This window comes from Narcine bancroftii, chromosome 7, assembly GCF_036971445.1.
Source record: "Narcine bancroftii isolate sNarBan1 chromosome 7, sNarBan1.hap1, whole genome shotgun sequence".
NCBI lineage: Eukaryota > Metazoa > Chordata > Chondrichthyes > Torpediniformes > Narcinidae > Narcine > Narcine bancroftii.
Window position 1 is genome coordinate 83,556,127 of NC_091475.1, and position 25,522 is coordinate 83,581,648.

General features: G+C 41.4%; 1 protein-coding gene across 4 annotated transcripts in view; it reads left to right on the top strand.

Annotated features, from left to right (window-relative positions):
- Nucleotides 1-25,522, top strand: part of commd6 (COMM domain containing 6) — a 53,073-nt gene that overhangs the window by 21,788 nt on the left and 5,763 nt on the right. For 2 of the 4 annotated variants that reach the window (XM_069890550.1, XM_069890553.1), the window contains 4 exons: nucleotides 3,777-3,842; nucleotides 3,952-4,028; nucleotides 6,973-7,144; nucleotides 17,780-17,932. In XM_069890550.1, the coding sequence (XP_069746651.1) occupies nucleotides 3,777-3,842; nucleotides 3,952-4,028; nucleotides 6,973-7,144; nucleotides 17,780-17,932 (468 nt within the window). Of the gene's footprint in view, nucleotides 1-3,776; nucleotides 3,843-3,951; nucleotides 4,029-6,972; nucleotides 7,145-17,779; nucleotides 17,933-18,821; nucleotides 18,922-22,617; nucleotides 23,276-25,522 lie in introns of those variants that run through there. The other 2 variants (XM_069890552.1, XM_069890551.1) reach the window with 2 other exon arrangements.

Below are 25,522 nucleotides of genomic sequence, written 5' to 3' on the forward strand. Positions count from 1 at the left end.
TGTTTGCTGCACTGAGATCTGGTGAACAGAGAACACCAGGCACTGCTATCCAAGCAGATGGTTTCACCATTCATAGACTGGATCGGAACTCAGATTCTGGCAAAGGGAGAGGGGTGGAGTGTTCTTTTGTGTTAATACTGGGTGGTGCATGGACATTGGAGTTATATTGACCTCCTGCTGTACAGACTTGGAACAAAAATCAATTAAATACAGACCCTTCTATCTACCCTGAGAGTTCTCGTCAGTGATTCTCAAGGAGTTTATAATCCCTCCCGATGCTGATTATAAAAAGGCACTTGTGGAGCTGAATGATGTGGTCAGTAAACAAGAAACCGACCAGCTCAACGCTGTACAACTTTAACCAGGCATGTGTCAAGAAATCCCAGCCCAACTACGACCAACATGTAACCTGCTGTACCAGAGGACACACAACACTAAGTCACTGCTACACCAAGATAAGGAAGGCCAACCATTCTTTCCCAAGAACAGTATGCCTTCCTTCTGCTTTCATACAGACAGAGCCTAAAAAGAGAAGCTCCGGAGATCAGGACAGTTAGAAGGTCGTCACAGGATGCTGAAAAACAGTTACAGGACTGCCTCAAGTCAGTGGATTGGGCTGTGTTCAAGGACTCAGTTGAGAATCTGAATGATTACATCAGGGTTGTCACAGACTTTATTAAAACAGCTGTGGATGCATGTATCCCAACCAAATCATTCATGGTTTTCTCCAATCAGAAGCACTGGATGAACAAAGAAATCTGGAACCTGCTGAGATCCAGATCACAGGCTTTTAAATCCGGAGATCCAGATCAATACAGAAGGAGTAGGTATGACCTGCGGAAGGCTATCTCCCGGGCGAAGTGGTGATTCCAAATGAAAATGGAAACAACACCGGACACCCAGCAGTTGTGGCAGGGCCAAAATGCTACAAAATCAAATCCAGTGCAGTAACAGATGGCAAAGCTTCACTCCCAGAGGAAATCCATGCCATCTACAGCTGATTTGACCACAGTAACAGTGAAGAACCACCCGTGCACACCCTCATGTCCCCTGATAGTCCCATCCTGTCCGTATCTGAGGATGACGTGTGTGCTGCCTTCAGGGGAGTGAATCTGAGGAAAGTGTCTGGCCTGGACGGAGTACCTTGTTGGGTATTTCAAAATCTATGGTGACCAACTTGACAATGTATTCACGGATATCTTCAATATTTCACTCCAGCAGGGTGTGGCATTCACCTATTTCAAACAGACGTCAATCAATACCGTAGTAACTTAATAATTATCGACTAGTAGCACTTGTTTCAACAGTGAAGTGTTTTGAAAGGCTGGTGTGGAAATATATCAGCTCCTATCTGACCAGTGACATGGATACGTTTCAGTTCACCTATTGTATCAACAGGTCTACGGTGGATGCTAACTGACTGGCTCTACACAAAGCCCTGGAACACCTGGACAGTAAAGCTGCATTCATTAGGATGTTCTTTATCGACCTCATTTGGCATTTAATATAATTTTCCCATCAAAACTGATCAGCAAGCTTCAAGACCTGGGACTCAACAACCCACTGTGTAATTGGATCATGGATTTCCTTACCTCCAGACCACAATCAGAGTTGGTAAAAACTTCTCCTCCACAAACACCATCAGTACTGGAGGACCACAGGGCTGCGTTCTTAGATCCCCTGCTCTACTCATTACACACCTACCACTGTGTAGCTTGGTACAACAATAACACCATTTACAAATTTGCTGGTGATACCACAGTAGTGGGTTGTATAAAGAAAGGTGATGGGTCTTGTGGAATTTATTGTTTTTTTTAATTCTCTCTGTATTGCACAATTTGTTTGCTTTTGTAATCTGTTTGCAGTTCTGTATTTGTTCACATGTTTATGCTGTATAGAGTTTTTTTTTTGCAAGACCAATAAGTGGTAATTCTGACTGGTCCCCAGGAAAAAAGAATCTCGAGGTTGTATGTGATGTCATGTATGCTCTCTGACAATAAATCTGAACCTGAAGAAACAGTGTTTTTTGGTCCTCAGTGCAAAATACACTGACGCACAACCAGACACAAACCCACAAACAATACATATGCAGCACAAGTATTCATATAAACATAAATAAATATTGTTTCACAAGTTTGAGAGACTTGGATAATTAGTGTGAGCAGTTCCTTTGGTGGTTCAGTGTTCTCACTACCCATGGGAAGAATCTGTTTCTCAGCCTGGTGGAGCTGCCTCTTATACTCCTGTATCTCTTCCCCAATGAAAGCCACTGAAAGATGCTGTGTGCAGGGTGGAGGGTGTCCTCAATAAATTTGCGTGCCATCTTCAGACAATGATCTTGGTAGATCATGTCATTGGGTAGGGGGTGGAGAAAGACACCAGTGATCCTCTGTGCCACTCTTGTGGACCTGTGGATTGATCTCTGATTCATTTCTCTGCAGCTTTCATACCACACTGTGATGCAGCCAGCCAGGATGCGCTTGATAGAGCTCCCGTAGAAGGTTAACATGATGGTGGTGTTATATTTTCTATTGTATATATGTAGATATGTAATAAAGGAGATCAATTGTGGCAGGTTTTATTTTAGTGTAGGTCGCATACAAACCCTTCAAAACAGATCTCATTTAAAATGCCAGAGCTCTATTCAAGCCAGAGAGCCCAGGCTCCGGGTGCCTTTGCAAAAAATTTGAAGAATGCCTATAAGGACTTCACAAGTAGGTGTTAATTGGACTTGCTGTGAAGTAATAGATTATTGGTTTGGAAAGCAACAGATGAACAAACTCCGAAGATTCGGTCTGGAGCCACAGTCTGTCTGAGTGCATTTGGCTGTTCTAAGAGAGTCATGTGGTTTTCTCTGTGTGTGAGAGAGAAAATTCACTTCTACTGTTCAGCAGCTGGGATTGGAACAGGACAAGCTGGCAAGCTTGTGGAGAAAAAACCCATTTTGAAGATGGGTTGTGAGTTCATAGTTCAGCCTGGTCAAAACCCTTGTGGTCCATACAAGATGAGAGGACTGGCTGCCTAATGTTTCACTTGAAATAAGAGAAACAAAAAACGGGACTCTGTGGTGATCTGAAAGAAAGAGGTTATCATCTGGAAAATCCTGATGGGACAAGTTTTTTTGGCAAGACATTCAAGTGGCTGTCAGAAGGAATCAGTTATGGGTGTTCAATGATCAACAAATCTCTCTCTGAAAACCGACAAGAAACTTCCTGAGGGGTAACCATTTACCTTTCAAGCACCAAAGCTTGGTGAAATTAATAAATGTTAAATTCTGTGCACAGTATAAGAATTGCCTGATACCAGTGAACTTGGAGGAGTGAGAAGTGAGGTTGGACTGTGAATCAAATAACTTTTCTGAACGTACACACAGATTACGTTCACGTGCGCTTAGAATTAGAAGGGAGTTAAGTTAATAATAATAAGTTAAAGTTTGGTCCTGTTTTCATGTTTAAAGATAATTAAAAGCAATTTTTGTTTAAGTAACCATTTGTCTTGGTGAATTTCTATTGCTGCTGGGTTTTGGTCCCATAACAGTGGCATATAGCCTTGCCTGCTGTTGCTCTTTACTGGCAAGTAAGGAGATGGGTCTCTGCAATAAGTCACTAATTAAGTAAACACCAAGGAATTTGGTGGTCTCTACTGTAACTGAATTCATTGATATATTGATTGCAATTATATTATTTGTTGTATTTGGATCAGAACACAAGTTGGTATTAACTTGCTTAAAGTTTTTGCTTTTGCTTTTTGTGACCTATTTGTTAAAATTGCAACAGTGCCAACAGATCATGTTCCACCTGCAATGCAAAACCCCTGGTGTGAATATACTTGAAGTGGCTGAAGTAAGTTATAGAACTTTTCAAATTTTGTATTTAAAAATGTTTACAGACTTTGTTTAATTTTATTAGATTTTGGGCTTCTATTAAAAATCTCTTCATTGTTTTTGAGCAGAGACTACAAAAAGCTGGTGTGGAACTCGATGTGGAAGCTACAAAGCAAATTGTTCATGTTATTTCCTTGATTTTTAGGTAACAACCTTGCAATATGCCTTCAATTGAACTGTGTAACCAATGGTTTTCAGAGTAAAACTCCCATATTAATTTTATCTCTGTCAATATTTCACCTCTGTGATGCACTGCTTTGTAGCATCTTGTGTGAGCCAAGATATTCACATTATTTTAACCTTAGTGATGACTCCGCTGCCCTGTTGTCATTTTCCATTTTAAAATGGGTCTGGCATGCTGAATGGCAGAACTGAGGAGATTTGGAAAGCAAGCAAATCTGACATGAAGGGGCTCAAGCCCAAAACATTGGTTATCTAATCTTTAGTTTTGCTCTATAAAGTGCACTGTTTGATCTGCTGAGTTTCTCCAGTATTGTTTTTACTGACAATTTATTGTTTAAGTTCTGTAAAATGAATAATTTTATTCAACATTCCTGTGATCATTTGTTATCAGAATTGTGTTCTTTTAAGTATTCTTCCTTTGAGTAATATTATTTAATGCTGTGAATTCTTTAAATTTTTTGTTTAGGAGATAGGAAGATTCATGGTTTGGGTATCAAAGTTATTTGGCTAAAAATGTCAAAAACTGAAGGTCAAAGAAGGAATATGATAGATGTGGGTTATGGATATAAGGGAAAATGTCTGTTGGCCAAGAATGTCCTTAAAGGTGGAACTGGACACTTGTAGTTTCAGACAAAACATTGGGCCCAAGGGTGGCAGTAACCATGGGCAGAAGTAGAAAATTAATGAAGAATTCTGGTGCAGGGAAACGTGAAGATGGAGGCAGAAATTGTCATCACTTTAAAAGATATTTGGATGATCGAATGAGATTCTGAATACAGGACTTGGAGAACTTGTCAGCTAGGGAGATTTCTATTTTGCAGGTTATATGGCATGGGAAACTATTCAGCCCACTAATTCAATGCCAGCTGTCAAAACAATCACATCAATCTCTCCCCACCATTTTCTTTGGGCGCCTGCACTCATTTTGCTCATCCCTTAATGAAGGTTATATATCTTTATCTTTGCTATGTAAAGTGCACTGTTTGACCTGCTAGGTTTCTCCCACATTGCGTTTTTACTTCGGTCACAGTGTCTGTAGACTTTAGTGTTTTACTTCAATCCCATCTTGCATGCCATCAACTCTCCCTCATTTTCCTGCCTTGCATAAACTTGAGGAAGAATGTACATTAACCAATTAGCCTACCAACCAGCATCTCTTTAGCATGGCAAAATAATATATGGTTATATACATAAAATTAAATAAATGCACAATATGACAAATTTTAAATTCCATCCCTTATTAAATGTGATTAACTATTAAAATACAATATATACTACAAATTGCATTACACTTTAATAAAATCTGAAAAAAGGATATTATCCAGGATAATCAGAATTAAACCTCATAAATACATTTATCTTAAAAAAAAAACTAAAACTAATTAAACCCCTCCCTCTAATCAAGGTTACAAGAGAAATACAAAGATTTATCAAGTCGTGACCTCCAGAAGACGGATGGATTACTAAATCATCTAAAACTGCTAACTATAACATTCTATAAATCGGCTGCATACCTTTATGAGTTCAGTGAACCCCATATACCAGCAGCAATAGAAATACACCAAAGCAATGGTTCCTTAAACAAAATTAGTTTAATTCTCTGAGGATAGAACAACAAGATCAACGCTTAACTAATCAACACTAAATTATTTACACAATCCCTCCCTTTCCCCCAACCTAATCTAAGTACAAGTATGTGTATGATGTGTTTTCAAGAAAGTCCTTTTTACTGGCCATTCTTCCACTGTCCACGTTTTCAAGGCTACAGTTTTCAGTAATCTTCAATCCTGTGCACAGAATCAAACAGTCATTCCATTCAAGTAAACTTCAGTGCTTTACTTAGAATTACCAGGCAGGAAAGTTGTGGAGGGTTGTTGCTTGTTGGACACCCCAAACAGGAGTGTCTTCCAGAAGAAACTTGTCTTCTTTCCAGGATCTTCTCAGAGTTCTTCTCCTCTTCACCACACTGGGAAGATGATCCGCCACTCCTGATTACCACAGAGAGTACACTCAGGCTACCATATCAGAGCTCTGTCCAGTCTTGAAAAAGGAAGCCTTTTCAGCAAACTCCTCTTCTGTCCAGACTTTCTCAGACTGCCTCCTGCTGACTCCTCTCTTATTCTCTGACCCTCCCCTCCTGATGTTCCAAACACTGTTATTTTTTTGTTTCAGTTTGCAAATGCTGCAATTTCCAGGCTTTACAAAACGCGTGTAGCCCCAACTCTCTGCAAATGTTTCAGTTTCTGGGGTGTGCTTGCACATGTTGGTAAAGCTCAGAATCTTCTGTTTGCACCTGCCCTTAGACTTTGCAAGGCATTGTTCTGTCTGTGAAATGCATGCAACTTAACAACCAACCCAATTCTAATGCCTTTCATAAGCATATTTTTTAATTAACCCATTGCATCATAATACCTTTTTATCTTTAATATTATACCTAATTTTCTCTAAACTAAATATGTAATTACATCATGTAACCACTGTGCACAAGTCAGTGAAAGTTCATCTTTACATTTCATTACAACTATTCATCTGGCTAGCAATGTGCTAAAAGCTAAAACTTGAGGTACTGATAAATGTTTATCCGGTTCACGCGGGGGGGAAAAAGACAAATGGGGCATGGATATAATTTAATCTTAAAAAACATTGACAAAGAATGAAGAATATTCTGCCAACATCTTCCTAATTTATAACATTCCCAAAACAAAAATTTCAGTGAGGCTTCAAAAGATTTGATAATTCATGTGTTCTGTAAGATGAGAGCAAGGATTCTCACCACCCTTTCCATGCAGAGAGTACTACAATGAGAGACGGGCCAGCAATGAGGAGGTGAACATTTATGTAAGTTGATCAGTGGAGTCTGATTTTATTATTGTATTTCTGACAATTTTCCTGCTTCCTTCCCTTAGTAAGGCAGCTGCCCAGAGTGGCATATCAGCTGAAGAACTAGTTATAAAGCTAGCAAATAGCAGCAGTAAGTGGTCTAAGCAAGCGCTTCAGGTTATCCGTCATGTGTGGAATGAACAGGGCAAACTCATTGGGACCACAGAAGACGCCAAACACATGCTAACAGTGGGAGAGGTGAGATGGTCACTACTTTGCCTGGCTTCTTTAATCTCGTGTGAGCAAGAGACTTGTTTAAGTCGGCCTCCATGTCTTGTCCTATCTTGTTCCTTCTGATATGTGGGTGCATGGTTTGTTTTTGCATTTCCTGACAAAGTCCAAGGCAAATTATTCTTCAGTTATTTGTGATGATCAATTAGCTGATATATTAACTCCACTTTACACTGCTGCTGAGAACACTCTGCCCAGTCAAGAGAAGGTTCTTTGAACTGAAACCCAGCCTGGTTGATCATTTGACTATGGGAAATGCTGGACATTAATGGCTTAAAGTAATAAAATAGCTCTGTGTACAATCTGTGGGAGTAATTGCAATGCATACAGTATATCAGCGGGATAATCATCCGTCTTATGTTCACTTGTTTCCCCTCTCTGGGGTTCTGTGTCACCCTGAACTGCCACTTTGTCCTGGCCCATGTTTTCATTACACTGTGTCTGTTTCTAGCCTCTGCTGGCCTCGTTTCTTCACTGGTGGGTTTCTGTATCATTCATTAACTGGCTGGGTCCACTGTGGGGTTTTACAGTTTGTGTGGTGTTAGGGTTAGGGTTATTGGGGGTGTTTCTTGGTAAGGTTGAGTCTGTGTTAGGGCGTCCCTGTAATTTGTCATGTGTGTTGGCCCAGGGAGTCTGTTGTTGGGATTGGCATTGTTGTGGGGCTTCCATTTGGGTTGTTTTTGAATGGGGTTGAGGCTGGGTAATGATCCCTCATTGTGTGTTGTCCTGGGGGGGGTGGGGGGTTGCCATGATCAGTGCCTGGCAGAGTTAGCTGGATGGACTTAAGCCCCATGTGGGATTAATTTTTGGTTATTTGGGTGGTTATTATTGGGTTAAATCTGGATGAGAGTTCCCCTGTAATCTATGATTGTGTCCTGGGCTAGGGAGTCTGCCTTAAGCAGTGCCTGGTGTAGCTTGCTGCAAGGCCTTTGTGTCCCTGTTAGAATAATTTTTGGTTATTTGGGGGTTTCTTAGGTTAAGGTTAAGTGTGCCTTTATGCTCTCTGGTTGTGTCCTGGCCTCGGGAGCCTGCCTTAAGTAGTACCTGGTGGAGTTTGCTGTCAGGCCTTAAGGCCCTTGTGGGATTGATTTTGGGTTGTTGGGTGTTTAGGATAAGGTGAAGTCTGGGTAAGGTTGCCTCTGTGATTCCTGATTGTGTCCTGGCATGGTGGAGTGGCTGGGGGTGGGGTGGGGGGGGGGGGGGGGCGGGTCTGTCCTGATCAGTGCCTGGTAATTAGCTGAATGGACTTAAGGCCCATGTGGGATTAATTTTTGGTTATTTGAGTGGTTATTATAAGGTTAAATCTGGGTGAGAGTTCCCCCGTGATCTGTGATTGTGTCCTGCCCTGGGGAGTCTGTATTGCCCAGTGTCTGGGTCTGCTGTGGGGCATGAGGGCATGTGTGGGGTTCTTGATTTGGTCATTTGGGAGGTTCAGGTGTGGTTGGTCCTGGGTTAGGGTGGGCTTGTGCTCCCTCCTGTTCCTTGGTCTGGAAGTTCTGCTGTTGGTTGGTGGGCGGGGGAGTTTGTTTTGGGAGTGGGGGTCTGGGTTAGTTGGGGTGTGGTGGGATTCAGGCTTGGTGGGGAAACTCTGGTTATGTTCCCTTGGTTTAGTGGGGTGGCTTGGTCCTGGGTTGCCTGTTTTTTTTTTGACCTGGGTAGGTGGGGGAGTCAGGGTTGGGAGTTATGTGGTGGATATTGTGGTGTATTTGCAGTTGGTGCCTGTAGGTTGAGGTCTGGGTTAGGGTGTCCCTGAGGTGTTTGGGGTTGTGTAGGGAGGGTGTTATTGGCAGGGTTTGAGTTTTGGGGTATTCAGTTGGGGTGCAGCTTGATGGGGGTTGTGGTGGTGGGGGGGGGTTTGGGTTTGGGGTGTATTTTTGGGGAGGGGGGAGGGTTTGGGTAGTTGGGGGGGTTTGGGAATTTTTGGAGGGTCCACTGGATGGCTCAGTTGGTGAATCCCTTTCCAGGTGATCTTCGTCCCTGCTCGTTCAATTGCCTCACATCCCAGGGTGCACCTTAGTCTCGTCATTGTTATCTAGTGGTTTAGTACTTGGGTAGTGGACCGTTAGACTGGAATGGGGTGGGGGGGGGTTGGGGTCAGGGATTGGGGTGGTGATGGAGGGGGAGGGGGAGGAAGAAGAGGAAAGGGGGAAAGATGTAGAGAAAAAAGAGAGGAGAAAAGAGGGGGGATTTGTTTGTATTGTGGTGGGTATTGGTTGTTTGTCTTGGGTCCGATTCCATTGGGGGTCTCCTGTGGATCTCCCTCTTCCTGATGATTGCTGGTGTGGGGTGTTTGGTTCCCTGGCTTTGGATGAGGGCTTCGCCAGGGTGAAGTGGTGCTTGGTGTCTGGGGCTAGAGTGGGGTGGATGGGGTAGTGTCCAAGGGTCCCTATGCCTGAACCATTGTTTATTACTTAAGTTAGTTGGGATACGGTTTTTTAACCCTTTAGAGTCGGCTCTATTGTACATGTGGCTAAGCTCGGTTAATTTGATCCCTCAACTTGTCTGCCTAAGCTTAATTTAATCCATTTGGTTTTGTGATTCCTCGTTGTTCTATTCACCTCTGTTCTGCTATCTTTCTTTGTGGAGTTGTCCAGTTCATGTCTGTCTGTAAGCCTAAGATTTATAGTGACTCCACCCCATGTTGCAAGAAGTGTCTGCTTACTGGCCTATGTTTGTCCTTGGCTTTGATGTTGCTCAGGTGCCATTAAGGCGGGTTCGTAGACTATTCCGTTTCCCCTATGTATAGGATGCGGCATCTCCTGCATCTGATTGCATAGACTAGGTTCTTTTGCTCAAAAGTGATCCTTTGTTCTATCTGGGCCGATTTGTTGCAGGCCCCATAGTTTTGTGCTGACCAGGAGGTCTTTCAAATTTATGATGCTCTTGAAGGCTGATACAATTTTGTATTGGCTGAAGGTGTTTACATTTTGTTTGAATGGCTCAAATTTAGTTTTCACTCTGTGTACCTTGAGGGCTGTCTGGCTGTAGCCTGTTATGAGGGGGAGTTTGGGGTGTCGTGTCATCCCGAGGCCTGGGGTCCCTGAGTTCCTTCAAGAAGTCTGATTTGATGTGTCTGAGTCTGCTTCTGGTGTACCCTTTCTGTCTCAGAGCAGTGAAGAGGATGGTTGTGGCCTGGTTAAAGTCCTCCTCTCTTGTGCAGATAAGGTGGAAGTGGGTTAGCTGGACTTGACAATCCCTCTGAAGGTGTGTTTTGGGTGGTGGCTGGTCGTGTGTAGGAGTGTGTGTGTCTGTAGTCTTGAAGTAGACTTTGGTGGCCAGTTTCTGTCGATCCTGCTCCAGTGGTTGTTTAAAGACTGTGGTGTCTAGGAAGTCAATATTCTGTGTGTCTGTGGTTGCCTTTACTCTGATAGAGGGATGATGGCTGTTTAAGATATCTATGAACTCTGTCAGCTCTGCCTCTGTGTGTGTCCACATTCCCCAAATGTCATCTAAGTATTGCATGGGTAGTTTGGGGCACCTCTCAAATGCTGTTTCCTCCCACTCTGCCATGTATATGTTGGCATAGGCAGGGGCAAACTTTTTCCCCATGGCTGTCCCCTTTATTTGGAGGTAGAATTTGTCATTGAATTCAAAGTCATTCTTGGTCAGTCCCAGGCGGAGTAGCTGGACTAGGGCCTCGTCCAGTCTGCCTGGGTTTGGGTATTTCTCTAAGTTGTTCCTGACCGCCTGTATGCCACTATCCGTTTCTATGTTTATGTACAGGCTTTCAATGTCCATAGTGAAGAGGATGGCACCATGTGGGACCGTTAGTGAGTTCACTATTTGTGTGAAGTGGTATGTGTCCTTAATGTAACTAGGGTGTTTCTGTGCCGGGGATTCAGAAAGGAGTCTATGTATTCTGCTACGTGGTAGGGTTCACTGCCGCAGTCTGATACGATGGGTCTGCCTGGTGGGACCTGACCCGGTGTTGTCCAGGTGTTTGGGTTCTTGTGTATTTTGGGTAAGATGTAGAATTTTCTTTCTCGTGGTTTTGTTCCATTTAGGTACTCTAGTTGTTTTTTGGTGATGCGTTTGGCCTTGTGTAGGCCGGATGGGCTTTCGGAGAGTCCCTCAAATTTTCAAATCAACATATTGTGTCTATGGGCTCTATATTTTCCCAAAAAATTGATATGAAAATAATAAGTAATCTTCTCAAGTAGAACACAGCCAAGTAGTTCAGCATGCCATCTCTCCATCCCTAAACCAAAATCTGATTTCTAAGTAATGGCTTTGCACTTCCAAGAAACCGCTAAAGCAATTCATAAAAATTAAATTTGATACATAGTTAACCTCCGGATCCTGGGGGAGTTTAACCCTATCATTTTCTACAAAACAATTCCTCCCTCAAACCAAAAAGGTTTTTACCCGAGGACACTTCCAAGTAGAATGGGGAAGAAAAGGACCAACTTCCTGACCACATCTAAAACCAAAATCTGATAATAACCATATAACAGTTCACAGCGCAGAAACAGGCCATCTCAGCCCTTCGAGTCCGTGCTGGTTCTCTTGAACAACTCCACTAGTTCCCCCCCCCACTCTCCGCCCATAACCCTCAAACCCCCTCATGTCCATGTACACATCCAACCTTCTCTTAAATGACCGAAGGGACCCTACTACAACTATCTCCTCTGGAATATCATTCCATTCTGCCACTACTCTGAGTGAAGAAGCAACCTCTAAAGTTTCTCCTAAAGTTTTTCCCCCTTACCCTTAACTTATGCCCTCTAATTCCAAACTCCCCTGCCCTCAGGGGAAAGAGTCTATCTATTCCCTTCATAATTTTAAATGCATCTATCAAATTCCCTCTCAACTGTCTACTTTCCAATGAATAAAGTCCCAGTCTCCTTAATCTTTCTTTGTACTCTAGATGTTGTAAGCCAGGCAACATTTTTGTAAATCTTCTCTGCACTCTCTCCACCTTATCTATATCCTTCCTATAATTTGGAATCCCAAACTGAACACAATACTCCAAACCTGGCCACACCAATACCTTAAACAGTCGCAGCATCACTTCCCAGCTCCTATCCTATGCTATGATTTATGAAGGCCAGCATACAAAATGCCTTCTTAACCACCCTGTCTACATGGGAATCCACCTTCAAGGAACTCTGTACCAGAACCCCCAGGTCCCTCTGTTCCTTTGCATTCCTCAATGCTCTCCCCTTAATTGCATATGTCCTATTCTGGTTATTTTGTTCCGATATTCAGCACCTTGCACTTGTCTACATTAAATTCCATCTGCCATCTTTCAGCCCACTTTTCCAAACAAACCAAATCCTTGTAATCCAAGAAAATCTTCCTCACTATCCACCACTCCCCCTATTTTCGTATCGTCTGCATATTTGCTTACCCAGTTAACCACCCCCTCATCCAAATCATTAATGTAAATGATAAATAACAGGGAACCCAGCACTGATCCCTGAGGCACCTCACTTGTCACAGGCTTCCATCCTGACAGACAATTGCCCACCATGACTCTCTGCTATCTATCTTCCAGCCACCTCTGAACCCATCTCACTATCTCTCTATTAATCCCAAGTGACTGAACCTTCCTTACTAACCTTGCATGCGGAACTTTATCAAAAGCCTTACTAAAATCCAAATAGATCACGTCAATCACCCTGCCCTCATCCACTTTTCTTGTCACCTCTTCAAAAAACTCAACAAGATTTGCCAAACGTGACTTTCCCTTCACAAACCCATGCTGGGTGCCCCTGATCAATCCTTGTCCATCCAGATATTTGTACATACTATCTCTAAGAATACACTCCATAACTTTCGCCACCACCGAAGTCAAACTTACTGGCCGATAATTACTTGGTTTGCACCTTGGCCTTTTTTAAACAATGGAATTACATTTGCAACCCTCCAATCCCGCAGCATCACACCATCCTCCAGTGATCGTTGAAAAATCACTGTCAGAGCCCCTGCTATTTGCTCCCTGACCTCCCTTAATGTCCTGGGAAAAATCCCATCAGGACCAGGAGACTTGTCCACCTTTATTAACCCTAGAAGCTCCAAAACCCTCTCTTTACTAATCCCTATCCTTTCCTTAACTAAGTCATTTGCCTCACTTCTCTCACATAGTCCAATATCCCTTTCCCTCGTGAATACAGACGAGAAAAAATTGTTCAATATCTCCATCTCATACAATTCCTCACATAGTCCACCGTTCACATTTTCCAGTGGACCTACTCTATCCTTGACCCTCTTTTTACTATTCACTTATTTGTAAAAACCCTTAGGATTCACTTTCACCTTATTAGCTATGGACACTTCATACCTTTTTTTGCCTTTCTAATTTCCCTCTTAAGGTTCTTTCTGCAATCGAAGTAATGATCATACATCTCATCAATTTTTTGTTTCTTATATTTAGCAGAGGTCTCCCTCTTGTCCCGAACCAACTTCCTTATTTTTCCAGAAAACCATGGCTCCCTTGAACTTTTGGTCTTGCCTTTCGGCCGGACTGGAACATAAAGATCCTATATTTTCAAAATCTCACCTTTAAATACCCTCCAATTTTCCTCTACATTCTTTCCGGTAAAAAGATCAGCCCACACAACTCTCTGCAAATCCCTTCTCATTTCTTCAAATCTGGCCTTCCCCCACTCGAAGACCTTAGATTTCAGACTCGACCTATCCCTTTCTATAATTAAGCTAAAGCTAATGGACCCATGATCACTGGATCCAAAGTTCTTCCCAACGCTCACCTCTGTCACCTGCCCTATTTCATTCCCTAACAGATCTAACACTGCTCTCCCTCTAGTGGGCACTCCCCATATTGCTGCAAAAGGCAATCCTGAACACATTGTACAAACTCTAAGCCATCCTGCCTCTCACTGACTCTATTTCCCAATCTATGTTAGGAAAATTGAAATCCCCAACCAACCCCACCCTATTCGTACTGCACATCTCAGCTATTTCCTTGCACATTTGCTCTTCTAGTTCCCTCTCTCCATTTGGCGGCCTATAATATACCCCAATAATAGTAACTTCACTCTTCTTATTTTTTAGTTCTAGCCACACTGTCTCCCATGATGAGCCCTCCAGTCTACCTTGCCTCAGCACTGCTGTAATATCTTTCCTGACAAGTAATGCCACACCTCCTCCTCTTACTCCTCCAATTTTGTCACATCTCAAGCAGCGAAATCCTGGAATATTTAACTGCCAGTCGCAACCCTCCTTCAACCACGTCTCACTAACGCCACGTGTCAATAGACAATAGGAGCTGGAGTAGGCCCTTCGGCCCGTCGAGCCAGCACCGCCATTTTACAGATCTCCGAGATCTCCCGGATCCTACCTTCTGCCCATCATCCTCTCTACCATTCTCACAATTGTTATTATAGCATCTATTCATTACTTCCTGCCGTTACACCCCCAAATTATGTAAATATGCCTTTTTCCTTTGCCTACAAACCCTTTCTCTGTTGTCTTCCCTTACTTGAACCTCTGTCCCCAACCATACTAGTTTAAAGCTCGCCTGGCAGCCCTAGCAAATGCTCCCACCAGGAGACTGGTCCCTCACTAACTTCCCTTGCCATAAATGGAGCATCTAAATCTTTTTGATCTTGACAATTCAAAGCAGATAAATTTATTTGAGGCAAAAAATTGTCGATTTTAATCTCCTAAATTAAAATAAAAATCCTCAAATAAATCATTTATTTCTTGAGGTTTATAAGAAATCTTGTTAGAATTCTTGTAGAATTAAATTAATTTTTCTAGAAGTTTGTTCTGTTTTCAATTGTCAAGCAAAAATTTTATGAGCTCTTTCTCCCAATTCATAATACTTTTGTTTAGTTCTCTCAGTTAATGATTCAGTTCTGTTTTAATCGTATTATAATAAAAAAATTTCTTTATTAAATGTTTCCTTTTTTCATCAGAAGCCTTTTTCTGCAAATCCTTTTGAAAATCCTCTTCGTGGTTTTAGTCCCAGTAACTGACTTGTGTGACTTATCCAAGATTGGATCAAAACATAAATTAAAATCTCCTCCAATTAAAACCTTGTCATGAGCTTCAGCAAAATGCACAAAAGCATCATGACTAAATTTTTCATCATCAACATTAGTCCTTTTTATCCTTTTTTTTTAATAGCCCTAGTTTTATATTTAATTTGTGTAATATCTTCACAGACTGAAGCAACCTTTCCAAATCTTGTCTGTTCTTGTTCTATAGCACTTGCTAATTCACCACTGAAATCAGTCCTCTCACTCAAACTCGACACTTTGACCTTGCTTGAAGAATCTGTTTTCTTTGGCCTGACGCCATCTTCGCCTTCCAAAAGGCTGGTTAAAAACGCTGCTGCTCCCAGCAACTCAATTCTCCAATGGGCCTCAGTTGTCACTCGAGGTCTGGGATTTCTCTGTGTCAGAGGCCTCTTCTCATATCCAGGAACAACTCCTTCATCAGCTCCAGCAACAACAATTCCTTTCTTCAAAGGCATTTTAAAAAGTAAATGGACTATTTTTATCTTCTTCCTTTGTATTTTAATCTGTTTACTTTAGCTAAATAATCATTTTCTTCTATTTTCCGAAGAGTTTTAGGATCCCACGTCCTAAGTCCTCTTCGTCACTTGACTCCTGCCGCGCCCCCCACCCTCCCCCATCTCAACCAATTCTTGCCTCTTCGACACCTGTTCCGCAACTTGTGTTGTCTCAAATCGGTCTGCCAAAATTTGATGAGTAGCTGAACTCTGCACATTCATTCATTGATCCTGTTTATATATTTGGAAGAGAATTCACAAATTCCAAAGCTGCTTCTTCATTTGCAAAGAACCATGATTGATTTTTCTCTAGATATTGAAAATAATTTTTTTTGCACGGAACTGATTTTGCAGGATTAAACTCCTTTCTTCTTTTCACTATCGACATGCTTAAATCCATGTCAAAAAATACTTTACTATTTGCCACTGTTACTGGACCTTGATATTTTCATGCATTTTGTACAGCTACTCTTAATATCATTTATCTTGATAGCGTGAACGTCTAATCAAAACAGAATGTGGCGCATGTCCTGGGAATGGCTTCTATGTGTTCTATCCATTTCAAGTACACTTTGGAAGTTCTCAGGACTCAGAATGTCTGGAATCCATTTTAAAAAAAATTGTTCCAGATTAGAGCCTTCAAACTCTTCAACCAACCCAACAATCTTCACATTATTCCTGTCTCTATGATTTTCCAATACACCATTCTTTTGTAAGCATTCTTTCCTTTGCACATCCCGTGCCATAACAAAATCGTCCATTTTATTAACTCTATCTTTGCGTTGTTCCACTTCAGAACAATAGTCTTGAATATCATCTTTAATTTTCTGAACTTGAGTTTTAACTTTATCAACAGCTTTGGTATATTTTGCCATTTCTTCTTTAATATTTTTCATTTCACCCTTGACATATTCAAATTATGCTTTAACATCACTTCTGACAGATACAAATTACAGATCAATATCTTTGCACATTAACTGCATTTGGTTGATAATTATAGAGTTTGTTCTTGATCTTCCATACCTTGGGTTCTGGGTTCAGGCTATCTGAATTGTATAGCTTCAATCCCTTGTATCAGTTGGGTTTCATCTTTTTCATAATCTGCTCCTGCTCCGCCCAATTCGTCATAAACATTTTCTTCCTTCTCTTTATCTTGAACTTCATCTTTTTGTCCATTTGAATCGCTTCCAGATGGTCAAGACTCAATATCTAGTTGAATCAATGGCTGTGACTGGCTAGCAATGCTGCAGACAACAGCTTTAATTGGGGAACAGCTTGTTCCATTGTGCGCATGTGCAAACCTCGCGCATGCACTATTGTTCCTGTGACATCTGTAGTTCAATCGTCTTCTTCTGGATTCCAGCGCCATCTTCCGAGGCTCCCCCCAGCGGGAGAGGGGGCTCCCCCCAGCGGGAGAGGGGGGGCTCCCCCCAGCGGGAGAGGGGGGGCTCCCCCCAGCGGGAGAGGGGGGGCTCCCCCCAGCGGGAGAGGGGGGGCTCCCCCCAGCGGGAGAGGGGGGGCTCCCCCCAGCGGGAGAGGGGGGGCTCCCCCCAGCGGGAGAGGGGGGGCTCCCCCCAGCGGGAGAGGGGGGGCTCCCCCCAGCGGGAGAGGGGGGGCTCCCCCCAGCGGGAGAGGGGGGGCTCCCCCCAGCGGGAGAGGGGGGGCTCCCCCCAGCGGGAGAGGGGGGGCTCCCCCCAGCGGGAGAGGGGGGGCTCCCCCCAGCGGGAGAGGGGGGGCTCCCCCCAGCGGGAGAGGGGGGGCTCCCCCCAGCGGGAGAGGGGGGGCTCCCCCCAGCGGGAGGGGGGGGGGGCTCCCCCCACCTACACCATCACTCTACCACCCCATTCCATGCTTATTGACTTTGTCACCTGAGGGTGGTGGCTGCTTTCCTGATGCAAGGGTCACATTCCTCATTTGGTGAGATACTACGTGTCGTTGCCTTTATAAAAACTGTGGCTTTAGAGTGACTCCTGACTGATTGATGCTTTGGATGATTAATGTTCATCTTGTCCAAGTAAAGCTCGTTTCTGTGCTCATAGTGAGAGCTAATGCCTTTTGAATTTGTTCCTGGCATTTAGGGCAAATGCTCCTTTTTAAAATGTGTTTTTCTCTTTTGCTTCAAGCTTGTGGACTTGCAGTGGAAATTGGGAATGGCTGTCAGTTCTGACAGCTGCAGGTCTCTGAATTACCCGTACGTGACCATGGTGCTGAAAGTAGCTGACCCCTCGGGGGAAATAATCAGGAGGTCATTTGAAATGACTGTCCCACAGTTTCAGGTCAGTAGAGTGAAGAACTTAAACTCACGAGCATCATTCTTTTCCCCTCTCCTTTGAAAATGAAATGGATTGGTGATACAATATATTTGTAATGATAATTAGTTTATTGTCAGATACTGCACGTATGCACTGAAATTCTTGCTGCAGCTAAACATTTCTTTAAAAAGGTACAATATTATGCATGAGGTTGAAAAGGAGATAAATATCCAAAAGATAAAAGTAAATATTCACAGTTACCACAGTACAAGAAAATAGTGGCATTACGAAGGTACAGACAGTCCTCTTGTGTGGTTGGAGCAGTTCATGAGTTTAACAAGGGGAGGTTCAAGAGTCCTTCTTATTGTAATTTTTAAAATTTGACTATCTTAATCATTTTTATTCAAATTTCCAAGTCGGTCTTTCCAGAGCTGCTCTTGGCATTTTATCTCTCCAAATAAATCTAATTATTTAGTTATTTAGCTCTTGGAAAAACCTTCTCTGGAATAGGGATGGGTAATGATTGAAATGTACTGTATTCTTGGAAAAATGTTCATCTTGACACAATTTACCCATCCTATTAAAATTATTGGCAAATCTTTCCATTTTTTAAAATCTTCCTTTTTTAAAATAGTGGTATGTATTTCAATTTTTTATATTTATTAAATCTATCTATTTTTATTCCAAAATATTTAATTATTTCTTTTTGCCATATCAACCATAGGCATCACTTCACTCTTATCAACATTTACTTTATAACCTGACACTAAACCATATTCTAATAATCTTATGGTTCATTTGCGCAATGATATTTCTGGTTTTGTTAAATAGACTACAACATCGTCCACAAATAAACTAATTTAACGTTCTTTATTGCCTATCTCAAAACCTTTAATCCCATTGTCTCTTCCAGTTATTTCCGCCAAAGGTTCTATGGCCAAAGCAAATAAAAATGGTGATAACGGACATCCTTGCCTAGATGATCTCTCTAATAAAAAATGACTTTGATATTTGCCTATTTGTGATAACTTTTAGCTTTTGATTGATTATATAATGCTTTTATCCAATCGAAAAACACAGATTAAAAATTACTACAAAGCAGCTTAATTAAGATTCTTTTTGGAGAAATTGGAGAAAAAATCAGCGTGGGTTCATATCGAAATGAATAAAATAGGGGAAATTAATCCAGAGCAAATTTTTTGTATAAATGGAATTGAGTTATTGAAAAAGAAAACAGAAGTACCAAAATTAAAGCATTTGCTTAAGGTATGAAATGGAATTTGTATGGAAGGAGGAATTAAAAATGATCAAATACCAAAGATTTTGTTGAAACAAAATCAGCATTTTCTTTTTACTTTGAATATATATATTTTTTCATATTTGGTATAGTAAAGGTATACAGAGAATGAAAGATTGTTTTAGGTTCCTTTTTTGTGACTTTTGAACAAATGAAAAAGAAATCTGAAAAGCCATATAATACAATCTTTTTCATACTATCAACTTAAAATGTATCTAAAAAGGGGAAATTAGGTGCAAGTTTAAGACTGCTGGAACAGAGTCAATTTGAATATTTAATTACAGATATATTTCTTGAGAAATTTATTGCAAATGTGTATATAAAATTACAATATACCATGTGGGGGGGGGGATATATAAATCAAAACAAAGATGGGAAAAAGATTTAAATATACAAATTCAAGAAGTTTGGTCAAGATTGTGTGAAGAGAGTGTAATTAATACAATTAAGGTTAGACATCAGATGGTACAGAATAATTTATTTTACATCAATTGTGTTATACTCTATGAATTAAAAGGATTAAACTTCAAAAAATCTGATAAAAGTTTTAGATGTAATAAGGAAGTCGGGTGCTTTGTACACTCAGTTTGGTCCTGTGTTAAAGTGGGAAAATGTTGGAATGATTTAAGAAGAAAATTAGGACAAATTATGAAGATAAAAATAAAACAGGATGAGAGAGGGAGAGAGAGAGAGAGAGAAAGATAAAATTGAAGTTGGTCAAATATTAAAAAAAATTCAATATAGCAATAGTGATAGCAAAAAAAATGTGTAGCAATGACGTGGAAAACAAAGTTTTATAATCATGGACAGATGGAACACTGAAATATTAAACTGTAGGCCATTAGAAAAAATTACTTATAATTTAAGAAATTTTTATAAGATTTGGCAACCATTTATGGATTAATTAAAAACCCATCCACATCACCCACTCCTCACAATCAATAATCCTGAGATACAATAGTTGTATCAAGAGAATATGATTAATATATAATCTAGGTGGGTTTTTTTTCTTTTCCTCTTGGGGGCAGGGTTTTTGGGGGAAAATTGAAATTTTTTTGTATCATCTTGTATTGAATAATGTTGTATTATCTATACATAATTGAATCATTGTTTGGTATTGAGATATATATGTGTGTGTGTGTGTGTGTGTGTATCTGTGTGTATATGTATGTGTGTATACACATGTAAATATGTATGAATATGTATATGTATATGTATGTATATGTCTATGTGTGTATATGTGTATGTATGTGTATATGTATATATATATGTGTGTGTATATGTCTGTGTGTATATGTGTATGTATGTGTATATGTGTATATATATATATGTGTATATATATATATGTGTGTGTGTGTGTATATATGTGTATATATATGTGTGTGTGTGTATATATATGTGTGTGTGTGTATATATGTGTGTGTATGTATATATGTATGTATGTATATGTATGTATGGGTGTGTTTGGGTGGGTGGGTGTGAGCTTGCAGGCGCCTCAGATTGAAGAGACTGCCATCAGTGCGGTACAGGATGTAAACATTGTCTTCATTGTTGAGGTCTTTATTGGCTTGTTTCAGGATCATGCTGAAGAAGATAGTAAAGAGGGTTGGAGCGAGGACGCACCAATCTGAGGAGTGCGCGTGCAGGGGTGTGTGCGTTTTCCCCCCGCCCCCCAAAAAAAGCTTTCTTGTTGGAGAGAAATTGTTCTTGAATGTAGAGGTACTGGTTTTAAGGCTTTTGTTTCTTCTGCCTGAAGGTAGCAATTAGAAGAGGTTGTGACCAGGGTGATGGGGGTCCTATATGATTGTTGGCTGCCTTCATGAGGCAGCGCCTCACATAGATGTCTTCAGTGGTTGAGAGATTGGTGCCTGTGATGGACCTGGCTATGTATGCAACCCTCTGTAGCCTTCTGAGTTCCTAGCACGTGTGTTAATCTTGCTATTGGCAAGGCAGCAATTCCTTGCAGATTTTTTAAAAATCTGAAGTACAAGTGAAAATTGTACAATAATTGGTAGTCATGACCACACTGCCACTTAGTACACCTCCTTGGGTATAAATAGTCATCTTGTTCATTCCTCTCAAGGAACCTTGAGGCAGCAGGGACTGTAAGCAACAGGCCAGGCGTGTCCTGATTGGTGTCTCGCACTTTTCCCCAACTGATAGAAGCTGAAATGTTAAGGTTCTACTAGACCTCCTCACAGTGCTCAGCAAAACCCTATAGAATAATGAGAGGTGTGGTTTTCAGATTTTCTTGCAATATAGAAGATGGTCATTCTACCTTTTGTGTGACGGTTCTCCATAAAATTGCCATCAGACCTATTCTTTTATTTATTTCCTTGTGACCTATTCTGGTCTTGTATATCCATCAACTCCCTGAACCTTTCCTGCTGCCCAGCTGCATTTGTAGTAAGTTACTGTAGCCCATTAGTGGAACCAGCTGATCTTTGGGGTACAAGAAGATATTAAGGTATCAATGCATTCACAAAGAGAAGATGAATATACCACACAGAGAATATCTGAGGTCTGGGCCACTGGACACTCGACCTGCTGCATCTCTGACCTACTCTTGCTATTTAATAAATAGCTCAAGGTTTAGATACTATCGATAAACCATTCTGAACAGGGGGGGGGGGGGGCATAGATTAAAATCATGAATTTTTTTTTACTTTGTCTGTAGGAGAGAAGTACAGAAGAAACCAACTAAGTGTGACTGCTTCACAGAGAAGGGGGCCCATAAACTTTGAGCAGAGTCCTAAGTGGGGGGGGGGGGGGGGCATAGCTATGGACTCTGCTCAAAGTTTATGGGCCTCCTTCCCTGTGAAGCAGCCAAGTTTAGTTGGTTTCTGCTGTACTTTTCTCCTACCAACTACCTGAAGAAGCATTAAAAATATTTTATGATTCCACTCCGCCATTTCCCCTTGAATGTGCTGTGGCCCTCATGGCGGGTGTAAGCCACTTGTTGAGAATGGCTGCTCCAGATCAAAAAGCTTCAAGTCAGATGTTATTGTGCACTTTATTCCTTAATGTTGAACCTGCAAATGTAAAAAGTGATGAGTGGAGATGGTGAAACCCGTGAGGTTTGATCTCGAGGATTATTCCGTCCATATGTGCCCAATGAAATGGGTGAGGAAAGCTAAAGATGTAAATATTGGAAAGGGTATGAAAGAAAAAAAGAAAAGGTGTGGCGAAATAAAATGGGGCATGAAGAGGCTGCTGGAAGCCCCATCATTTGGGCCTTAGTCTGCAAGAGTTTGTCAACTCAATTTGCATTCAATTTGTGCTTGAATTGTGACCAAATTGATTCCAAGAAGGTGACTTGGTGGTAACTGGAAAAGCTGAGCTTATTAGTCAGCAATCTCTGCCTAATTCTGGCTGGGATCATCCTCAACAACTTGTTTCTGCATCTTTGTAGAACTTCTCCAAACAGTTCCGGGAAGTGGCAGCTGTCATTGAAATGGTCTGATATTGCTCGTCTTCTGGCAGCCTCCCTCAGCCCATCCATTCCACAGAGGGATTTCCACAAGATGGAAGAAAATGCCTGCAACCAGCCAGCTTTTGACGTATGATGCATGACTTTGCGTTTGCTACCCATAATTTTCCAGTTATTTGATGAATATGTACATTTTTGGGTCATTAAAGGAAGCACTGTAATTAATGTGAAGAGCAGTAAACCGTGCCCTAAAAAGAAACTCAAATTTATCGTTGGATTGATGGGAAAGACTTCAGAGAAGACAAAACATCTGTATCCCAGATTCATAGAATTGTTTTGGCTCCAAACTGAACAGAAATGTATTTTGCTGTGGTCCTGTGGAATGAATTTAAATGGCCTCTGATAGAAATTTTTGTTGATAAACACTAAGTTGTCATGAAGGATTGGTAACAGGGAACACTGAAGGGCAATACCAATGTCAAGGTGTGAGTAAATTGATGAAGGAAGAGCTTTCTTTCAGTTAATCAAGCCACCTTTTTTTTCAACTCTTGACATCACAGAGTTCAAATTCCTTATTACTATCTCTTGAAGACAAAATATGAAGGAATGCAAAGATTAAATTGGATCATATTCAAATGTGCTCATTTCTTTGCATTGGTTTATTTATGCAGTCTATGTTTAGTTGAATCATGATCTTTTGAGTGCAATTTTATCCAGAATTGAGGTATATACAAATATAATGGAGGGGGGGGGGGAATGGAGGGGGGGGGAAATGGAGGGGGGGGGAAATGGAGGGGGGGGGAAATGGAGGGGGGGGGAAATGGAGGGGGGGGAAATGGAGGGGGGGGGAAACGGAGGGGGGGGAAACGGAGGGGGGGGGAAACGGAGGGGGAGGGAAACGGAGGGGGGGGGAAACAGAGGAGTGGTCCATTCAAATCCACTCTGAATGTCATCTTCATTATACGACTCAATCAGTGGTGTTTGTCAGTAACTATTGGTGTTTGTCAGAAGTTGATGCAAAATGAATATTAATTTGGAAACACCCTTTGCAGTTTCATACTGTCCTGTTCAGAAAGCTCGCTCTCTGCTCTGAAGAAAGTCATATTTTTCATTTCTAATCTTGCATAATGTTTTTTTGAAAACTGCCCACAGATCAAGCAAATGTTATTTTTTACATCATGTGCATTACATGAACACTTTGCTAACAAAATGTAGTTGAGAATAAATCTGCTTAAATTTCATGCACCTTTCCCAACAGTCATTGTTTTTGAAATTTCAGCAGGTCCATTTAATCCTTCCCATTAAATTTGTTGTAAAGCCACCCATTTCTCAAGTCATTATGTCATGTTGAAATTATTGAAAGATCCGAGTTGTCATGTAGTAAAAGTCTTAAACTCTGGACTGCTTGGGGATTGGGTCAGTCTGGATTTGCGGATTCTCAGGCAGTACATTTAAAATTCAAATTTAAGGAGAATAAAGAAGGGATGAACAGGTAAATTTTGATAGATTATTAACAAAACTTCCATATAAAATACAAAGTACAGCCATTCCCCAACATGTGTCTGAGTTCAGTTCTGACCGACTAGTCGGATCTCAAAATGAATGCAAGTTAGCATGGTATGAAGAGCTCATGCTGTCAGTCCTCACACTGATCCCATACTCCTTGCTCTGCCAACAACCTATCAGTCCCCACACTGATTCCACTGCCCTGTGCTCTCCCAACAGCCCGCTGTCAGTCCCCACACTGATCCCACTGCCCTGCGCTTTCCCAACAGCCCGCTGTCAGTCCCCACACTGATCCCACTGCCCTGTGCTCTCCCAACAGCCCGCTGTCAGTCCCCACCACACTGATCCCACCGGCCTGCGCTTTCCCAACAGCCCGCTGTCAGTCCCCACACTGATCCCACTCCCCTGCGCTCTCCCAACAGCTTGGAGTCGGTCCCCACATTGGTCCCACTGCCCTGCGCTCTCCTGATGGCCACTGGTGCACCATTCTTTTATCCAGAGAACTGAGAGAGATGCTGTGATGTACATAATGTTGGGATATCGTCTGATGGTAACTATTATATGCATATAGCCGTTAGCACTGGTGGATCTATGACCAAGCGTAATTTTTATTTTTTTTGTTTTAAAAATGATACAGTAGTTTTTCCAGTCGTATGGATGGCTGTAGGTCAGGGAGAGGCTGTACAAAAAAAATTGTTTGTTCACTTTTGTGACCTCTTTGCATCTGTGGTGCTGGTGTGTGCACACACACAAAAACCCACCAAATTTTAAAAGTTTGAGAGTTTTCGAGAAGTCCAGGTTCTTGGGTGGTCTGGATTTCAGGCATCTGGATTTTTTGGACTTTTACTGAACCACAACCACCCATGGTTTGTATCTCTTTTGATTTCTTACTGAATAATAAACATATATTTGCATACTAGAAAATTCTAGATCTCTGTTACCTGAACTGCTGAAGGATTCCTTTGTTTTCCTGATGTCTGCATTTGGATCAATCAGTAGTCGTGCTTCTTTATATAGCCATGCATCGGCCTGTGTCCGGGTTACGTTCTAGAAGTGGGACACAAATCGATATGGGAGTAAGTCATTCACTGTAGGTGAAATATACTGTACAACATAAGATACCATGACATATGTACATATTTACCTAAACCACTATATTGCACATATTCGTCTAAATTCCATAATGCATTGTATATTTTCAGATAAAATTTGGCCAACAAGTTAACATACAAACAGGAGTCTGCACGAAACATAATTTGATGTTGATGTCTCGTATGCTATCGAGACTAGAAAAATATTATACAGTACAGTGTGCTTTTTTTCGTAGTAAATAGAGTTCACATTAATGTCATTTAAAAAAAATTAAGACCTTATGGTGACA